General features: G+C 36.2%; 1 protein-coding gene across 1 annotated transcript in view; it reads left to right on the forward strand.

Annotated features, from left to right (window-relative positions):
* NKAIN2 (sodium/potassium transporting ATPase interacting 2) overlaps positions 1 to 18,595 on the forward strand; it is a 594,114-nt gene that overhangs the window by 35,882 nt on the left and 539,637 nt on the right. Inside the window, exon 2 of the mRNA XM_021716087.1 lies at positions 11,963 to 12,102. Coding sequence (XP_021571762.1) covers positions 12,058 to 12,102 — 45 coding nt within the window. The 5' untranslated portion in view covers positions 11,963 to 12,057. The remainder of the gene's footprint in view (positions 1 to 11,962; positions 12,103 to 18,595) is intronic.

The raw sequence follows: 18,595 nt of genomic DNA on the forward strand, positions 1-18,595 counted from the left end.
GAACAGAGTCAAAATCTGCCAATAAGAAAATAACCACACCAGAGTTTTCCATTAAAATCACAATAGATTTGAGTATGGTATTGTTGAACACATTGTACCAACATAGTCTTCAATTTGAAGATATGAATAGAAACGGTATTACAAAATAATAATCCCTATCGATCTAACAAATGAAAACATGGAAGGGATTAGAGGACCTGAGAACAAGCATCCTTTATGTGGCAGTTTAGCTCCAAAAATTGACTTTTTTTTCTGTAAAGGAGAAAAGAAATAAACCAAAAGAACCTGAAACTTACATACTAGTTTAATTTATGGAAAGTAGAGTCGATAAGGGAACTTAGGAGTCCACAGATCCAGATCACTAATTTTATTTTTTCCCTTTATTTATTCTTCATTATTTCAATAGCATTAGGGGGTTACAAATAGTTTGGGGTAACATTATTGCATTGGATAATGGCAAAGAAGTCTCGGCTTTCCATGTACCTACCATGCTCACCTATGCACATTGTACGCAATAGGTGAATTTCCATGCCTATACCCATTCCCCATCTTTCTTCTGATTCTCCAGTGTCCATTATATCATTCTCTAAGTATTTGCATTTCCTTAGTTTAGCTCCTACTTATAAGTGACAACATGCAGTGTTTGATTTCCTGTTCCTGAGTTAGTTCACCTAGGATGATGTTCTCCAGTGCAATCCAAATTGCTGCAAAAGACCGCTGAATCGTATCTCATAGTGTAAACATACCACATTTTTACTGTCCAGTGATTATTAGTTGGTGGACATTTTGGTTGAATCAACATGTTGGCAATTGTGAGTTGTGCTGTGATGAACATGCGAGTGCAGGCTTTTTGTTTTTATTTTGTTTTGAACATAATGACCATTGTTCCTTTGGGTAGATACCTGGCAGTGGGATTGCTGAATCAAATGGTAGATCTACTTTTGGTTCTTTAAGAAATCTCCATACCAATTTCCATAGAGGTTATACTAATTTACACTCCCACCAACGGTATATAAGTGTTGCCTTTTCTCCAAGTCTATACCAGTGTCTATTTATTTTTAATAATGGCCATTCTGACCTGACCCATGTAAGGTGGTGCTCATTGTGGTTTTGATTAGTGATGTTGAGAATTTATTCATATGTTTGTTGGTCATTTGCATATCTTCTTTTGAGATGGCTGTTTATGCTGTTTTCCCACTTTTTAATAGTATCGTTTGCTTTTTTCTTTCTGATTTGTTTGAGTTATTATAGATATTAGTCCTTTGTCAGATGTATAGTTTGCAAATATCTTCTCTCACTCTGCAGATTGCCAGTTTGCTCTGTTGATTATTTCTTTTGCAGTGCAGAAGCTTTTTAGTTTAATTAAGTCCCACTTTATCTATCCCTTCATTTGTTTAATTTTTAGGTTTTAGCCATAAATTATTTGCCTAGGCTATTTTCTTTGTTTTCTTCTAGGATTTTTATGGTTTCAGGTCTGATATTTAATTCTTTAATCTATTAATTTTTGCATATAGGGAGAGATAGAGATCAAGTTTTATTTTTCTGCATGTAGCGATCCAATTTTCCAAGCACCATTTGTGGAATAGGGTGTCTTTTCTCCAGTGTATGTTTTTGTCTGCTTTGTCAAAGATCAGTTGGTTGTAGGTATTTGGGTTTATTTCTGGATTCTCTATTCTGTCCCATGGCTCCATGTGTCTGCTCCTATACCAGTACCATGCTGTTTTGGTTTCTACAGCCTTGTAGTACAATTTGAAAGAAATGTGATGCCTTCAACTTTATTCTTTTTGCTTAGGATTGCTTTAGCTATTCTGGCTCCTTTTTAGTTTCATAGGAATTTTAGAATTGTTTTTCCTAATTCTGTGAAAAATAATGTTGGTAGGTTGATAGGGATTACATTGCATCTGTGGATCACATTGGGTCATATGGCTATTTTAATAATGTTGATTCTTCCATCCATGAATTCCATTTGTTTGTGTCCTCTACAATTTCTCTCATCAGACTTTTTGTGGTTCTTCTTTTTGAGATCTTTAACTTCTTTAGTTAAATATGTTCCTAGTTATTTTCACTTTTTGGCTGCTATTGTAAATGGAACTGAGTGCTTTACTTGGTCCTCAGCAGGGTTGCTATTGTAGTATACGGGGACTATTGATTTGTGAGTATTGATTTCATGTCTTAAAACTTTACCAAATTTACTCATCAAGTCTAGGAGTTTTTCGGTGGAGTCTTTAGGATTTTCTAGGTATAAGATCATATCATCAGCATACAGAGATAGTTTGATTTCTTCTTTTCCAACCGATACGTGTTATTTGTTTTTCTTGCCTGATTGTTCTGGCTAGATCTTCTAGTACTACGTTGAATAGGAGAGATGAAAGTGGGCATCCTTGCCTTGTTCCAGTTCTGAGGGGGTATATGTTCAAGTTTTCTCCATGTAGGAGGGCATTTGCTGGGGTTTTTCCATATATAACTTTTATTATTTTGAGGAATGTTTCCTGTGTGCCTATTTTGCTGGGGGTTTTTATCATAAAGCGGTGCTAAATTTTGTAAAAGCTTTTTCTGCTTCTATTGAAGTCATATGATTTTTTTGTTTTTAGTTCTGTTTATGTGGTGAATCACATTTACTGGCCTGCCTATGTTAAACCACCCTTACATCCCTAGGATAAAACCTACTTGGTTGTAGTGTACTATTTTTTTTTATGTGTTATTGAATTTGGTTTGCTAATGTTTTGTTGAGAATTTTCATGTCTATGTTCATAAGGGATATTGGTCTGTACCTCTCTTTTTTTGTTGTGTCTTTTTCTAGTTTTGGTATCAGAGTGATACTGCCTTTGTAAAATGAGTTAGGTAGGATTCTCTCCTCCTCAACTTTGTGGAATAGTTTTGGTAAAATTGGGACCAGTTTTTCTTTGAACGTTTGGTAGAATTCAGCTGTACGTCTGTCAGGTTCTAACTTTGTTGTTGTTGTTGTTGTTGTTATTTTTAGTAGACTTTTATTTACAATTTCAATCTTACTGCTTGTTATTGTTCTATAGGGTCCTGGACTTCATTTTTTTTTAAATTGAGACATTTCTAATTACGGTTTTCAATCTTGCTACTCATTATTAATCTGTTTGGGGTTTTTATTTCTTCATGATTCAAGGTGGGGGAGGTTGTATGTTTCCAATAATTTATCAATTTCATCTAGATTGTCCAGTTTGTTTACCTAGAGATGTTCATAATAGTTTGAGATAATCTTTTGAATTTCCATCTTATCAGTTGTAATTTCTTCATTTTCATTTATAATGGAGTTCATTTGAATCCTCTCCCTTCATTTCTGAATTAATCTGGCTACTAGTCTATCAATTTTGTTTATCTTTTCAAAGAACCACTGTTTGTTTCATTAATCTTTCGTATTCTTTACATTTTAGTTACATTTAGTTCTGCTTTCATTTTTGTTATTTCTTTTCTTCTGCTAGCTTTGCATTTGACTTGTTCATGTTTTCCTAGTTCATTAAGGTGTGATGTTAACTTGTCAATATGTGATCTTTCAGTCTTATTAATGTAGGCCTCAGGTGCTATAAATTTCCTCTGAGCACAGTTTTGGCTGTGCCCCAGAGGTTTTTATAATTGTCTCATTTTTGTCATTTGTTTCAAGGAATTCTGAAATTTCCATCTTGATTTTATTGTCGACCTAAGGATCATTTAGGACCAAATTGTTTAACTTCTATGTTTTGCTTGAATTCACAAGTTCTTCTTTGAGTTAATTTCAAGTTTTATTCCACTGAGGTCTGAGAAGATGCTTGATGTGATTTCGATTTTCATGAATTTATTGTGACTTGATTTGAGGCCTATCATATGATCTATCTTGGAAAATGTTAAATGTGCTGATGAGAAAATGTATGTTCTGATATTCTGCAGTTTTGGGGTGGAATGTTCTGCCAATATGTGTTGGTTCCATTTGCTCTACAGTCTGGTTTAACTAAGTTTTGTTGTTGTTGCTGTTGACTTTCTGCCTTCATGATCTGTCTCTTGCTGCCAACGGAGTGTTCAAGCCTCCTGCTGTTATTGTATTTTTTTTAAGGTCTAGTAGAATTTGTTTTATAAAACTGGGAGCTCTGGTGTTGGGTGCATATATATTTAAAATTGTTATGTCATCTTGTTGGATTGATCCCTTTATCATGATATAATAGCCATCTTTGTCTTTTTTACTGTTTTTAACTTAAAATCTGTTTTATCTGATAAGAGAATGACTACCCCTGCTATTCTTTGGTTTTATTTGCGTGGAATATTTTTCCCCACCCCTCTACCTTGAGTCAATAGGAGACTTTGTGTGTTGAGTGGTCTCTTAAAGGTAGCAGATATTTGGGTTGTATGCGTGTGCGTTTTTTTTAATCCATTTTTCCAATGGGCATTGTGACCATTTATGTTCAGACTTAATAGTGGTATGTAAGGTATTATTCTACTCCTCATACTGGTTATTATCTGGTTGCTTTATATGTTTGTTTGTTTGTGTTTTTCTATAGTATTGGTGTTCTATAGGGTATGTGATCTTTATGATTTTCAGTATTTTTCTACTGGTGTATTTCAACTTTTTGTTTCAGTATTTAGAAACCCTCTGAATATTTCTTGTAGCTTTGGTCTAGAGGTGGCAAATTCCCTCAGAGTTTACTTGTCTGAGAAAGATTTCATTTCTCCTTCATTTATGAACCTTAGTTTTATGAATTACCAAACCCTTGGCCGGCTGTTTTTCTGTTAGAGGAGATTGAAGGTGAGGTCCCAATCCCTTCTGGCTTGTCGAGTTTCTTCTGGGAAGTCTGTTAGTCTTTAAGTTATTTCATGCTTTTATCTCACTGCTTTTAAAATTCTTTCCTCCACATTAACTTTGCATAACCAAATGATTATATGCATTGGGGATGATCTTTTTGCTAAGACTCTTATGGGATTCATTTGGCTTCTTATATCTGGACTTTTAAATCTCTGGCAATGCAGTGAAGTTTTCCTCCTTATTCCCTCATATTGTTTTTCTATACCTGTTGCTTTCTCTTATTCCTCAGGAACACCTATGATTCTTAGGTTTGGACATTTTGCATAATTCCACATTTCTTGGAGATTTTGGTTCATTCTCTTGATTGTTTTTTCTTTATTGTTGTCTGATTCTGTTAATTCGAAAGCCATGTCTTCAAGTTCTGAAATCCTTTCTTCTGCTTCTAATCTACTGTTAAAACTTTTCTCTGCATTTTGTACTTCCCTAAATGATTCTTTCATTTCCAGAATTCCAGCTGTTTTTTTTTTTTTTCTTAGGGTGTCAATCTCTTTGGAGAACTTTTCATTCATGTCTTGGATAGGTTTTCTGAAATTTCTTTATGTTGGTTTTCAACTTTCTTCTGATATCATTGAGCACTTTTATAAAACACATTTTGAATTTTATGTTGGGAATTTCAAAGATTTCATTTTGGTTAGGGTCCATTGCTGAAGAGTTAGTATGGTATTTTGGGGATGTTGAAGAACTCTGTTTTAACATACTGTCAGAATTATTTTTCTGGTTCCTACTCATTTTGGAAGATTATTTCATCTTACTTGACTTTGGCAGGGGGCTGATATAGGTAATGTAGGATTCTCTTGGATATAGTATTTTTGTAAATGTTCAGTGTCTGCTTATGAGTGAGAACATGTGGTACTCAGTTCTTTGTTTCTGTGATAGATCACTGAGTATGATCAACTTAAAACCCATCCAAATTGCTGCATAGTCCATAATTTTGTTCTTCTTTATGGCTGCATAATATTCCATTGTGTATTTGTATCACATTTTTATATCCAGTTCAGTTTTGATGGGCAGCACAGTTGGTTCCACGTTTTTGCTATTGTGAGTAGTGCTGCAATAAACATGCGTGTATAGGTGTCTTTTCTGTAGAGTGAATTAAGTTCCTCTGAGTATATTCCCAGAAGGGGGGGATTGCTGGGTCATATGGAAGGTCAATTTCTAGTTATTTTAGATATAGTCATACTGTTTTCCATAGAGGGTGAACTAGTTTGCATTCCCACCAACAGTAAGGAAGTGCTCTTTTTCTCCGCAACCTCACCAGCATCTGTTACTTTTTATTTTATTAATGATGGTCATTCTTACTGGAGTTAGGTGGTATCTCAATGTAGTTTTGATCTGCATTTCTCTGATGGTTAGTGAGGCTGAGCATTTTTTCATGAGTCTGTTGGCTGCTTACATGTCTTCTTGAGAAGTGTCCATTCATGCCTTTTGCTCATTTTTTTAATGGGGCTGGTTGTTTTCCTTTTGGCATGCTTGAGTTCCTTATAGCTCCTGGATGCTAGGCTTTTGTCAGATATGCAGTTGGCACATAATTTTTCCCATTCTGTGGGCTGTCTCCCCACTCTCTTGATAGTTTCTTTTGCTTTGCAGACTTTTCAGTTTTATAAGGTCCTACTTGTCAACCTTATCTCTTATAGCATGGACTTTTGGGGTGTTGAACAGGAATTGGTTACTCATTCTGATTTCCATAAGGGTATCTCCTGTGTTTTCTAAGATTCTTAATATGTGAGGTTTTACATTAAGGTCTTTGATCCATTTGGAGTTCATTTTTGTATGTGATGATGGAAAGGGGTCCTGCTTCATTTTTCTCCACATGTTCAGCCAGTTTTCCCGGCACCATTTACTGAATAGTTTCCCCTCTCCCCCGTGGTTGTTGTTGAAGACTTTGTCAAAGATGAGATGGTTGAGAAATTGAGATTTTGCTTCTGGAAATTCTATCCTATTCCACTGTTCTATATGCCTTTTCAGGTTGTTTTGATTATTGGAGCCTTATAATAAAATTTAAAGTCTGGGAGTGTGATGCCTCTCACTTTGTTTCTGTTGCTAAGGATTGTTTTGGCTATTTGTGGTCATTTATGTTTCCATATGAATTTCTGTATTGTTGTTTCCAGATGTGAGAATGATGTTGGTAATTTAATGGGTATTACATTGAATCTATAGATTACCTTTGGTAGGATGGACATCTTAACAATGTTGATTCTTCCAATCCATGAGCATGGGATATTTTTCCATTTGTGTCATATTTGAGTTTTTGAGCAGTGTTTGGTAGTTTTGTTGTAAAGATCTTTCATGTCTCTAGTTAGTAAGATGCCAAGGTATTTTTTTTTTGCTTGTTTGCTCGTTTTTTTATGACTACTGTGAATGGGATTGTGCTTTTTATTTGGATCACTGCCTGTTTGTTGTTGGTATATAAGAATGCAACTGTCTTTTGAACGTTGATTTTATACCTTGAGACTTTGCTAAAGTCCTTTATCAGTGTGAGATTTTCTTGCAGATTCTCTTGGATTTTCGAGGTATCGGATCATATCATCAGCAAAGGGGGATAACTTGACTTCTTCCTTTCCTATTTGGATACCCCTGATTTCTTTCTCTTGTCTGATTGCTGTAGCTAGGACTTCCAACACTATGTTGAACAGGAGGGTGAGAGTGGGCAGCCTTGTAAGAATGAGCATATGCTTCCCAAGATCACAAACAAACGCAGAAGCAGCATAACCATACAATTCTTATAGTGTAAGTAGATTCATTAGGAAGTTGACTGAAAACTGAAAGTAGTTACTCTGCCTAATAGGACCAAAATCTCCACTGAAATGAGAGATGATGCTGCTAAACAGCTATGATGTTGACCCTAGATTGCCAGAGCATACCTCTCCCAATTAGTTTGGCCAGTCATATTCAGAATTCTAGGCCCTGGAAGCTAGAAGAGACACTACCAATGAGGTCAGCAATGAAAGGAATGCAGCGTGTTAAGGTACAAGTGCGCTGACCTGAGGGGTAAAATATTTGGTCCCAGTGTTGGCCGCTTGAGACTGAAAACTTCGAAAGAAATCACTCACTAAGAATGAAACTAACTAATTTTTGTTTATTTCTAAGATGAAGTTGTTTAGTAATAGGACTTCGCAATTTTCTTCTGTAAGTAAAATTCTGAATCTAAATTATGGCTTCCAAAAGTTTGAACAATTGATTTCCTTTTTTATTGACTTGTTAGAAGAGATTTTAATATGTAGAGCCAGGAAAAATGGAGACACTCAAAGGAAAGCAGATGAAGGGGACAACAGCCCACCCTTCCATTGGGACCACCGCATCAGCTCAGAGCAACGTCTTCAGAGCAGGACTGCAGGGACTGAGAGCACTAAGAAGTCCTAATTTTACACAGGATCTCATACTGACACATACGGATAGACACAACTCCATCACTTTGAAAATATACAGTGAAGAAAATGCCACAAACTCCTCCTTAGATGTCCATTTCAATTGAATTATGGGTCTAGCCAAAGATTCCCTACTTGTGCAACCATCCCGCTGTCATGTGCTCACATCCTTCCGATGTGTGGGCATACTTTTGGGCTGTCTTGAAAACATTTAAATATCCATTGCCACCATGGAAAATTCATTGATTTGCTTTACGTCTTGAAAATAGGCAGTTTCCAAAGACTATGTTTACTACATTATCTTACGTGAAGCCACATGTAAGCAGGAAGCAAGAAAGCAAATAGGAATGAACATCTCCCTGATGGAGTTAATAAAGTGTTGGACATGTTTTTTTATTGGATTTGCATTCATGTGCTCAGCAGAGCCCATTCTTAATTGGTATTGCTAACGATTATAAAGTCATGACATGCCCACTAATGTCTGAAGAGACCTGGATACAGAAAAGAGACCATTCCTTGTCTGATGAATTCATTCCTTTCATTGTTTTTTCTTTTTAAATCATACTTTCCTTTCTTTTTACTTTCAAAGGTTAAATGTATGTTGTATTAAAAAATGCAAACAATACAAATAAAGCAAAATTTAAAGTCCCCTTCACTTCCAGTAATCACTGTTAACCAGTTAATACGATGAACCACTATGAATCTTTAATTTTAAACTTTGGAGAAAGAGAGAAAAAGGTTTATCCTATCCAAACTTAAAATCATGCCCTTTTTATTTGCATATGTAGAGTAATTTATTGTGGCTTTCTCTTTTTCATTCAATGCTATGCTGTGGTCTGGCTTCCTTTTTTGTCAGTGAGAGTAAAAAAATAAACAAACAAACAGTTTCTCCTCTGCCCTCACTCTACAACAATCAACACAGAAGACTTCTGTGAGCAAATATGTGAGAATTTCTCCCCACCAGCAAGCAGGCAATCAGTTCTGCAAGTGACACCAGCTTGACATCCTTAAATTCAATTCTGACCGTCTACTTGGAGATAGTGTCACATTCCACAGGTTGGAGGTTCAGTTTCACAAAACTGTCTTCACCTCCCTTCAGACACCCATCACCAGTCTGGGTCTCTGGAACTTCTGACTGTCCAGCTTCAAGTTGGGGCTCCCATCCACCCCTTTTGGGGCTCAATAAATTTGCTAGAGCAGCTCACATAACTCAGGAAGACACTTAGGTTTCCTGGTTTATTATAAAGGATATTAAAGGATAATAATGATTGAGAAGGTGCATAGGACGAGGTATGGTGGATGGGCCAGAGTTTCCGTTCCCTCCCAGGACACCACCCTCCAGGTCTTTCCACGTTTCTGTCCTCCTGGGACTTTTATGGACACTTCATTGACTGGGCATAATGAAGCATGGACAACCGCATAGAAATGTGATCGGACATGAGGATATGATCTAAAACAAATAGACTGGGGAAAGCCAGCAAGGCTTGTCTCTCCACTTTCTTCTTGGCTTTTCTTTACAGCATTTCTTCCTCCCAGGTATAGGATAGTATCCTTTTTGAAACAGATATCTTATAACCTACAATCAGAAAAGGTCAGAGAACTTTGTAAAAACAAAAAATAAAGCGATATAGCTAACTAAATTCTCTAGTAAACTGAAAATGTTTCCTTCAGTTAGTGTATCTAGTCAAGTAGCTTTTAAAAAAAACTTTTCCAGCATTTATTTAGAAAGTAAATAAGAGAGAGAGAACAGATTCACCTCCCAAGGTAGGGGAGCGGGCTAAAGTTAAGAAAACGTGGCGGTGATAGTTCCAACAGCCACATGGAGACAGCAGATTTCAACAAAGCAACGGCCTCAAGTAGCTTTTTAATTTAATCATCCCTCTCCGATGATCTTAGCTAGTCTCACATATACAAAAGCGAAATGTAACCAGCTCTTGGACATTCTTACCCTAGTCGGTAGAAACATTATTTTCTTGTTCTCAATCACTGCCTTTGACTTTGCTGTATCTGATTCATTTCCTGTCCCTTAAAAGCACCTCAGGTAGGTTTCATAGAATCCTAAGCAATTTCCGATATTACTATTCCAGCCAATACAGGTTAAAATTTCAGTCACTTTTCCAGGGATCATGTACCATCCCCATAAACTTTGCTCCCCTATTCAGGGACCAGTGCTGGGAAGAGCCATGCCCTGGTTCTCCATGGTTTTCACTGCATGTCTGCACTCTTCCTTCTGGGATTCTTTCGTCTCCAGAGTATTTGTAACCCCATAGGAAAGACAGGAAAAAAAGAGGTAAACGCCTTTCATTTAATCAGTAACACTGTGGTTCTCTCATTATTGATTCTTGAACTTTCTGCATTTGTACCTTCCGTGAGACTGGTGCCCCCTGTTCTGGCTCTTTGATAGAGAGTATGTGTCATTTCCTTTAAGGAACTTTCAGCAGCCTAATCATGGTAAAATCTATTTTCAATGCAGAAAGTCTGCTCTGGCTCAATGTCTTTTCAACTCTCCTCTCCTCCTCCAACTTTAAGGCACTGGGGGACCCTCAGCAAGTTTGCTACAATGTTCTATTGAATGAGATGCTAGGCTTTCTTCTTTGTGATTATCTCAGGTCTCTCTGCAAGGGATTCTCTTGGAGCTCCTAGCAGTGGGAGAAGATTGAGACAAGCTCTGACAGGCTAACTAGATTATGTCTTAGGGGTCACACCTTCCAGTTTCTGCTTATGCCTGGAATGGGAGGACTGGGTGCTGACTGCGGGAGCACCGGTAGATTGGCTGCCAGAGGCATGATCAGTCCATTGTTCTTGTCCTTGTTTAGAATGTGAAGTACTTTCTGCCTGTCTGTTTCCCAACTGTCGCAGACAATTACAGACAACTGGAAAAGCTGGAAAAGCCTTCTTCAACATCTATTACGTCTGCAGAAACTAAAGAAAGCCACAGAGAAATTCACCTTACCTCCAAATAAATCATGCGTGGAAAGTGGGTAAAACATTCAGGACTTTGTGTTCAGCACTTTGTGTCAGCTGCTCTCTTTGAGCTAATTTCCTCTAAACATTACTCCTATAAAGTTTTGCGAGATGAGATGGCTTCTCCGTTTCCTTGGGCTGCGTTGCATGGATGCATTCCCTGAGATGCAGTGGACTTGGTGGGAAGTGCTCTGTGAGACCCACTTGCAATGAAGTGAGGAAGGCGGACACACAGGCCTCTCCCGACAAAGACGCTGTGGAGCAGGCACAGTCCTTCAGGTGTGCCAGGTGGAGGCAGTCCGGGGACGGGGCCTTTCTCTTCATGCCATGTCAGCCGGTCAGTAGCGGGATTCTTTCCTCTGGAAAGGGGTGCACACTTGGGTCAAGCAGTTCTCCAAGGCCAAGGGCAATGCGCACCCAGTGAGACGCAGCTGTGGGTCCTCAACAATCAATATTCCCAGTCACTGGGGTGAGTGCCTCCGCCTTTGGAGAGGATACGTAAAAAGCACCCTGCGATGTCCATTATGGAAGCCATATGTACTCATTTTAATATCCCGTTAGGAATCTGCTTCTGTATGAACCTGCATTAATCAAGGATTCTATCTCATGAGTGCCTGACACAGTATGAATATTTCAATTTAAATAAAGAGGACTTGCCCCAGTTTCTCTAAGTGTAAAAAATTCTAGTGTGAAATGTTTAATATAATAATGATGTAGGTTGTAAATATAATAAATGATAAATATTGGCTGGAAGTAATATTACTTTTATTATGTCATTGTTAATGAAAATATTTAAACTTATATTTCAAGAGGTATTACATTTCTCTTTTAGATGAGGAGGCAGCTATATCTACATTTGCAAGATCTTTAGCGTATCCAAACTCAGCATGTCTTGCATCTTGGACTTGCAAACTAATTGATAAAGCCATGCAGGCTTCCAGGCAAATACCACAAAGTGACAGGAATTCAGAGGTAGAGATATGGATTTTTTTCAAAAGGAACATTACAAAAAGCAAATGAGCAGATGTGACTTACAGAAAGAAATTGTTACAATGTTAGAGAAGGTAGTGAAAGCCCTTTAAAAAAAAGTGGTTCCTTTCAGGATATCAGGATAGTAACACAAAAAGGAAACCTCATAAAACTGAAGAAACTTACAATTTTGGAAGCAATTGACATGTGTAAAATTATTCATGGATCAAAAGTTGCTAAGAGCCTAAATTCTTTTCTAGTTCTAGAGAATCAACATATTGAAGACATGACTTCAATTGTAAAGACTTAGCATACGAAAAGAGTTGGCAAAGGATTAATGTTCCAAAATGTTGAATCTCCTAATATAAATTACACTGCACTGGCCCTTTGTTCATCGATGGCAGTGGAGAAAAGACATTATCCTGCTAGATGTCCTTGCTTTCGCCTCCAAAAAATACACATTTAGAGTAATGTCCAATCCTTTTTATAGTCTAATAAGAAATGGGAAAAATGTGCAGGATATATTACTGCTAACGCTTGTTTGCTTATATTTCGTTTTATTCAAAACATTTTGTTTTCCTGTTAAAATAAAACAGCTATTAGAAATGCATATAATTGATAGATCAATTTAAAATGCTTCTGTCACAAGGTCAGTGGATTCTTTTCCCCCCTAGAACATTGCACCTAGGAGGCTCAAGAAAGAAAATAAAAATCTGTAAAGAGAGGTTGGTTAATGGGTACAAAAATACATTTAGAAAAAATGAGATCTAGTGTTTGATAGCACAATAGGGCAACTATAATTAACAATAGCTTATTGTATATTTCAAAATAACTAGAAAAGTGGAATTAGAATGGTCCTAACACAAGAAATGATAAATGTTTAAGGTGATGGATATCCTAATTTGATATACATTGTATGCTTGTATCAAAATGTCTTATGGGAAAGAAATTGTTACAATGTCAGAGAAGGTAGTGAAAGCCCTTTATATTAGGAGATTCAACATTTTGGACATTTCCCATGAATCTGTACAACTGTTAAGTATTCATAACATTTTCAAAAGGAAAAAAATAAATGAATCATGAATGGAATGTCATTCAATTTCTTATTTATTCTCATATCTTCATGTATGTCTGTATGAGACAGAAGTGAACATCAACATATAAACACAGATGACTGATAGATCAGTGGATGAGTAAGTGTAATCCGTATAAATTAAGCAGGCTGTATGACATATGCACATTGCTCATTAATATCTGCAATATTTACATAGTCACAGTTTATAAACTGAGAATCTTGATGTCATAATATTAAAGTAATTTAATATACTAATGAATTTGATAAAAATAAATAAAATTTTAAAGGAGGGATATTGATGAGTTTTATAAAAAAAAAAACAAGAAAAAGTTAAGCAAAAGAAGAGCTAGGAGGTATTTCAAGTAAAACTTCTTGGTGTAGTTATGATATTCTGAAAGAGTTTCTAGAAGTTGGTAGCAGATGTATTGTTAAGGAGGATAAAGTAAAGCAGAATGAGATGACTTATTCAACTCACAGTGCCTTCCAGAATTTAAAGATCCAGGTGGACTGGGAACTCACCCTCTATTTTAAATGTGTTGCTTTAACTTTTTTCATTGGTGACAATGGAAGGTAAAAAGCACTTGTAGTCCATGAGCAGCGGGAGAGTAACAGAAGCAAATTTAAGGAAGCTAGACACAGGGGTGTGCCCCTGTATTCCCAGCTATTTGAGAGGCTAAGATGGAAGGATGCCTTGAACCCAGGAGTCCAAGGCTAGCCTTGGCAACACAGCCTCCCTAAAATATAAAATAAAATTTAAGGAGATTTCTGCCAGTCTCTTCAGATGGTAGATTTCAGATGTGGATACTGCAACTAGAGAAAGCTGAGCCCCAGTAAGCATTGTTCCAAAGCTTGTTAGAATATTGCTCTTTGGTCTTTTCTCAAGGTTTTATTTTAATTTTTATATCTATGTATCAAGTACCTCTTGAGGTTCCACTATATGCAAGTCTTTGGACCCAAGGTTTCATCTGGACTGTGTAGTGTAGGGAATAATTTTTCTCTCCTTTTTTTTTCTTTTTTTTTTTTTTTAAAAGAAGGGACTAGTTTAGACACTTGGTACTGATTCGTTATTTTTAAAAAGTCCTTGCTTTTCTACTACTTAGATGATATTAAGGACAGGATAGGAGAACTCTCTAGTGCTGTGTTAGGCATACTGTTTTTATTATTTGAATGCATGGCTTAAGTCCTGACCATTGATACTCCTGTGATTTTTACTAGGGTTATTGAGTTAGGTTACAATAAAACTAATTCTTTATTATTTTATCTCTGACACTATTTTAACATAAACTGAATAGAAAAAAAGAAAACATCTGATTAGTTTTCTTAAGTTATAAGCCTCTAAAATGTATATATTTCTTCATGCTCAGAAAAATACTAGAGCAAAATATTCTTCCATTTATTGTGATCATCATACTACTAGGTTATTCATAACTTGCAGAACTTTAGTTGAAGAGTTTTCTAAAATTCTGTCCACGGTTGTAATCAATATACTTATGATAACTCCACCAAATATGCCTAATTTGTAGACCCATTTCTTATAATACTTATAAATAGTGTTTTTACTTTTCCTGTAACTTTCTTGGCTAATGAAGTTTGCTGGTTGGATTTGTTCTGATCATCCTTAAATCCTTCCATGCTGACAGTTTTAATTAAAAGAAAAATTTCCAATCATTTCTCTAATGCCAGAGAAATGCTAAGTATGAATCATTTCTATTCAGAATTTCAATACCATGTCCTCTGCTAAAGCTTCATGAAATAGTTTTGGCATTTGTGGAGGTTTTCATAGACTGCACAGTAACTGTGAGAAATACTACTTTACTTACTTAAAAAATTGCTATCCAGGACCTAAAGAGATTACAAATGTACTGTTAATTATTATTAATGTTTTGCTGTTTTATTCTTATTATGGATTGAGTTAGGCCTGCCAATTTTGAAATTTCATCAAACTTTGTCATGCTTTTCCTCAGTCATAATCCTTTAATTTGTTTGGTAAGTTTTATTTTTGTGACACTTACTCAAAATCATTTTGGAGAAAATTATGTAAATTACAGATTTCCATTTTAGCATCAGTTTCTTCATCTACCAATAAATTATTATTGATAATTCTTAAAGTAAGAATGGCTTTTTGACACACATTTGAGTATGTTGACATCTGAGGACTGTTTTAGCTTTATTATGCATTCCTCTTTCATCATCGCTTCTCTTTTCTACATTTTCTCTGCCCCCTTTGCATTTATTTTCTTTACTTGAACTTATTTTTCTTTGACTTAAAAGTCTTCAGCTTAACTGAGAACCCGAATACCCCATAAAAAGAACTATGTATTTCTGGACCTGATGAGGAAGTTATGCTGACACTAAAATGCCAGAATCATAATGCTAGATACAGAAACACAGAGAGTAGCCAATCAGAGGAACATGTAACTCAGCCCCTTAGGATCAAAGTTTCATCCTAAAAGAAAAAGACCAAGTGCTTCCTCTCATTCTCAGACCTCAAAGAAAAGAGATTCTAAAGCCTGCTGAGTAAACAAGTCTGAGGATTACTCTTAACCAAGAGGTACAGGCGAATAGTTCCCTTTTTAGAGGTTCTATTTATTACAACATGTATTTGGCACAGAAGTGTAATTAGAAGTGTTTTGCTTCTTTAATTTATCAATGGCAGGTTATCCATTGCTCTGGATAATCTGGGCCATCAATCCTATTTACACCTGTGTGCCATACTGAGATAGCATGCCAAGATAAAACTGCAATCTGTCTGGCCAGTCCCTGGCAGAAAGTATTCCAGCAAGACTCAATAAACTCATCTACCAAATAGGAAAACTGTAGTCCAAAGAATGTGTGTGACTTGCTGAAGACTATGAAAATGATACATAGAAGAGCACATATTTAAATCAATTTCCAGCTTCAAGCTCAATTCTATTTCCAGTCATAGCCCATATTTTAGCATGTTCCACTTTGGTATTCAAATTTAGAGAACATGCAAATGATGATTTCAAACCTACTTCGCCCCCCAAAATGACAAGAATGGGACCCATTTTATCAGCTAACAAATAATAGAAGTCTAGTTACCTCTTCATTTAGCAATATAAAATTCTGAAGACTTCAGAACCATGTAGAGAACTCCTATGCCATTTCTGATGGGTTGATTTTTGTAGTTTTTTAAAATGCTTCCTGAAGTATGGCAATATAATTAACTATGTCATTATCTTTGCTACAAATGTTTTCACTACATAGAAAATCATTCTTCTCTTTTTGAATCCCAGGTATTTGTATTTGTTTTTCATGACCTCTAGTAACTGTAAGGGCTAAAATGTGATTATACCAGCTGGACAAATAAATATGTCCATTCATTTAAAATATCCTGCCCTTTAATTTCATTGAATTTGCCCCTTCAATCTTTTATTATGCATCAGGATATAAGAGCAAAACAAATTCCTTTTCATTCTGTCCTTTGTTATTTCGAAAAATCAATGTCAGCTCCCTTTAACTTCCATTTTTCTGGATTGTTAATTCTATTCTTTACACATTTAATTTTATGTGTTTAATTAGTAACATCCAGATCATCAGGTAGAGAAATTAGCAACCATAAAGTAAGCCACAGTTTTAAAAATGGGCTTCAGAATATATTGAGAGGGGACTACATCTTATATGTTACACTCACTGTGGGATTTGTGAAGGATTCATTTGACTCATTATCCTCCTGCCCTTGAAATGAAATCTGGGTTCACCGAGGCAAAGCTGAACTTGCTCTTTTGTGAAATGTGTGGAAGGCTACTGCTCTTTTAATTGCTAGAATTATCAATACTGTCTTGACATTTGGATATATTCCCATTTTATTTCAAGTGTCAGCTGTTTGCTTTCACATTTAGTTGCCTGTTGCCCTATCATTTTTTAAAATTTAAACTTCTATCCAAAATGGCGGTCATCTCTAATGCTGTAGGAAAGACATTCTTGTCATTGTAGTTCAGTTCCAAAAAACAAGAGCCCAACTCAAAGTAAGACATTTTAAAAATGTGTTTCCTCTTGACAAAGTCTTTAAAATAAGAAGAGATAAAAAGCAGTTGCATAATGACATTCTGTCACATTCCAAGAGCTCCCAAGGATAGGGTTCATCCTAAATTGAGACAGCTGCTTCCTTTATCTCCCCTACATATTCCCTTGTCCATATTTTCTTGTCCATCTCCTCTGAGGGATTGAGAGATCTTTGAAGGCAAATTGCCTATTAATTATCGCTGGAGCTGCAGCTCCTAGCCATATTTATGGGCTCAATAAAGGTTTGTTCTGAGAGTAAATATTTAGCCAGAATGGTGAAAATGTAACAAAAGGAATTGACCCTTTGATTTAAACTGTTTCGTCCATGATGCTCAATGAATTTCTGGAGTTTTAATGACTGACTGCCTTATCCATTATTAGAAGGGTTGAACTTGACAGAGCTGTGAAGACTTTCAGGGTGCTTGTGGGTTCTCAAATAGTTAATGGTTTCTTTTATAAACCATAACTACTTGAGTGCCAAAGATGACAGGTAGAGATGTTAAAGGGAACTTTAGCTAGGAAGTAGAGATTTGTTAGACCTTCAATTTTTGAGGTAGCCTGCGTGAGCCTTCCTTTCCATGGCAGGCAAAATGAAGGCGCGAACAAGTGTTCCCAATACTTCTTGAGTTGATTTCCATTACACTAATCTATAATTATCCTGGTTTGTCCATGCCTCATCTGGATTGGAAGCCACATAAGAGTGGGCAACATATAGGGTTTCATATAAAAGTTTATAGCACTTACCAGAGTACCTAACACCAATAAGTGTTCAGTAGTTCAATATTTCTTGAGCACTTTATGAAGTAGAAAATGCTTGGACTTCAGTAAAAGTACTGAAGTCGTCTAAACCATGGCAATCTTGTCTTCCTTCCTTTTATCAGTTTTGCATCTCTCCTCTCATTGATTACTTTAAAATTCCCATGACTCCTTTATTCTTTCCCTAAGAAACTCATTCATCTGTCTTACTACATTTACAAACACTTGGATAATTAGTTGTACTGAAGAGTTTTATTAAAATCATAAATAAAGCATTCTATTTACCAGGTAAATAGTTAATGGAAGGAACCTTTTTTTCATATTCATAATATCTTAATTTTACATGATGATACATTTCTGCAAACTCCCAGTGCTTTGGCAGATATTATTTATGTTTGCATGCCACTACCCTCCAGCCCGGGTGATGGAATGAGACTCTGACTCAAATAATAATAAGTAAATAGCCAGCCTAGTCCATGTCATATTGCTTTCGCTCTATAGAAGAACAACCTGAGCTCCGTGGGCCTAAGTGGTTCACTGGCTTACATTTCATCACTGGATTTTGTAGTCCCTCCTGGCAAATTCTGTGGTACAACCACTCAGAGGCAATACAAATGTTGGCATGGCTACTCAGAAAAT

Source organism: Carlito syrichta, unplaced genomic scaffold (genome assembly GCF_000164805.1).
Source record: "Carlito syrichta isolate Samal-C Ts95f unplaced genomic scaffold, Tarsius_syrichta-2.0.1 Scaffold308155, whole genome shotgun sequence".
Classification (NCBI taxonomy): Eukaryota; Metazoa; Chordata; class Mammalia; order Primates; family Tarsiidae; genus Carlito; species Carlito syrichta.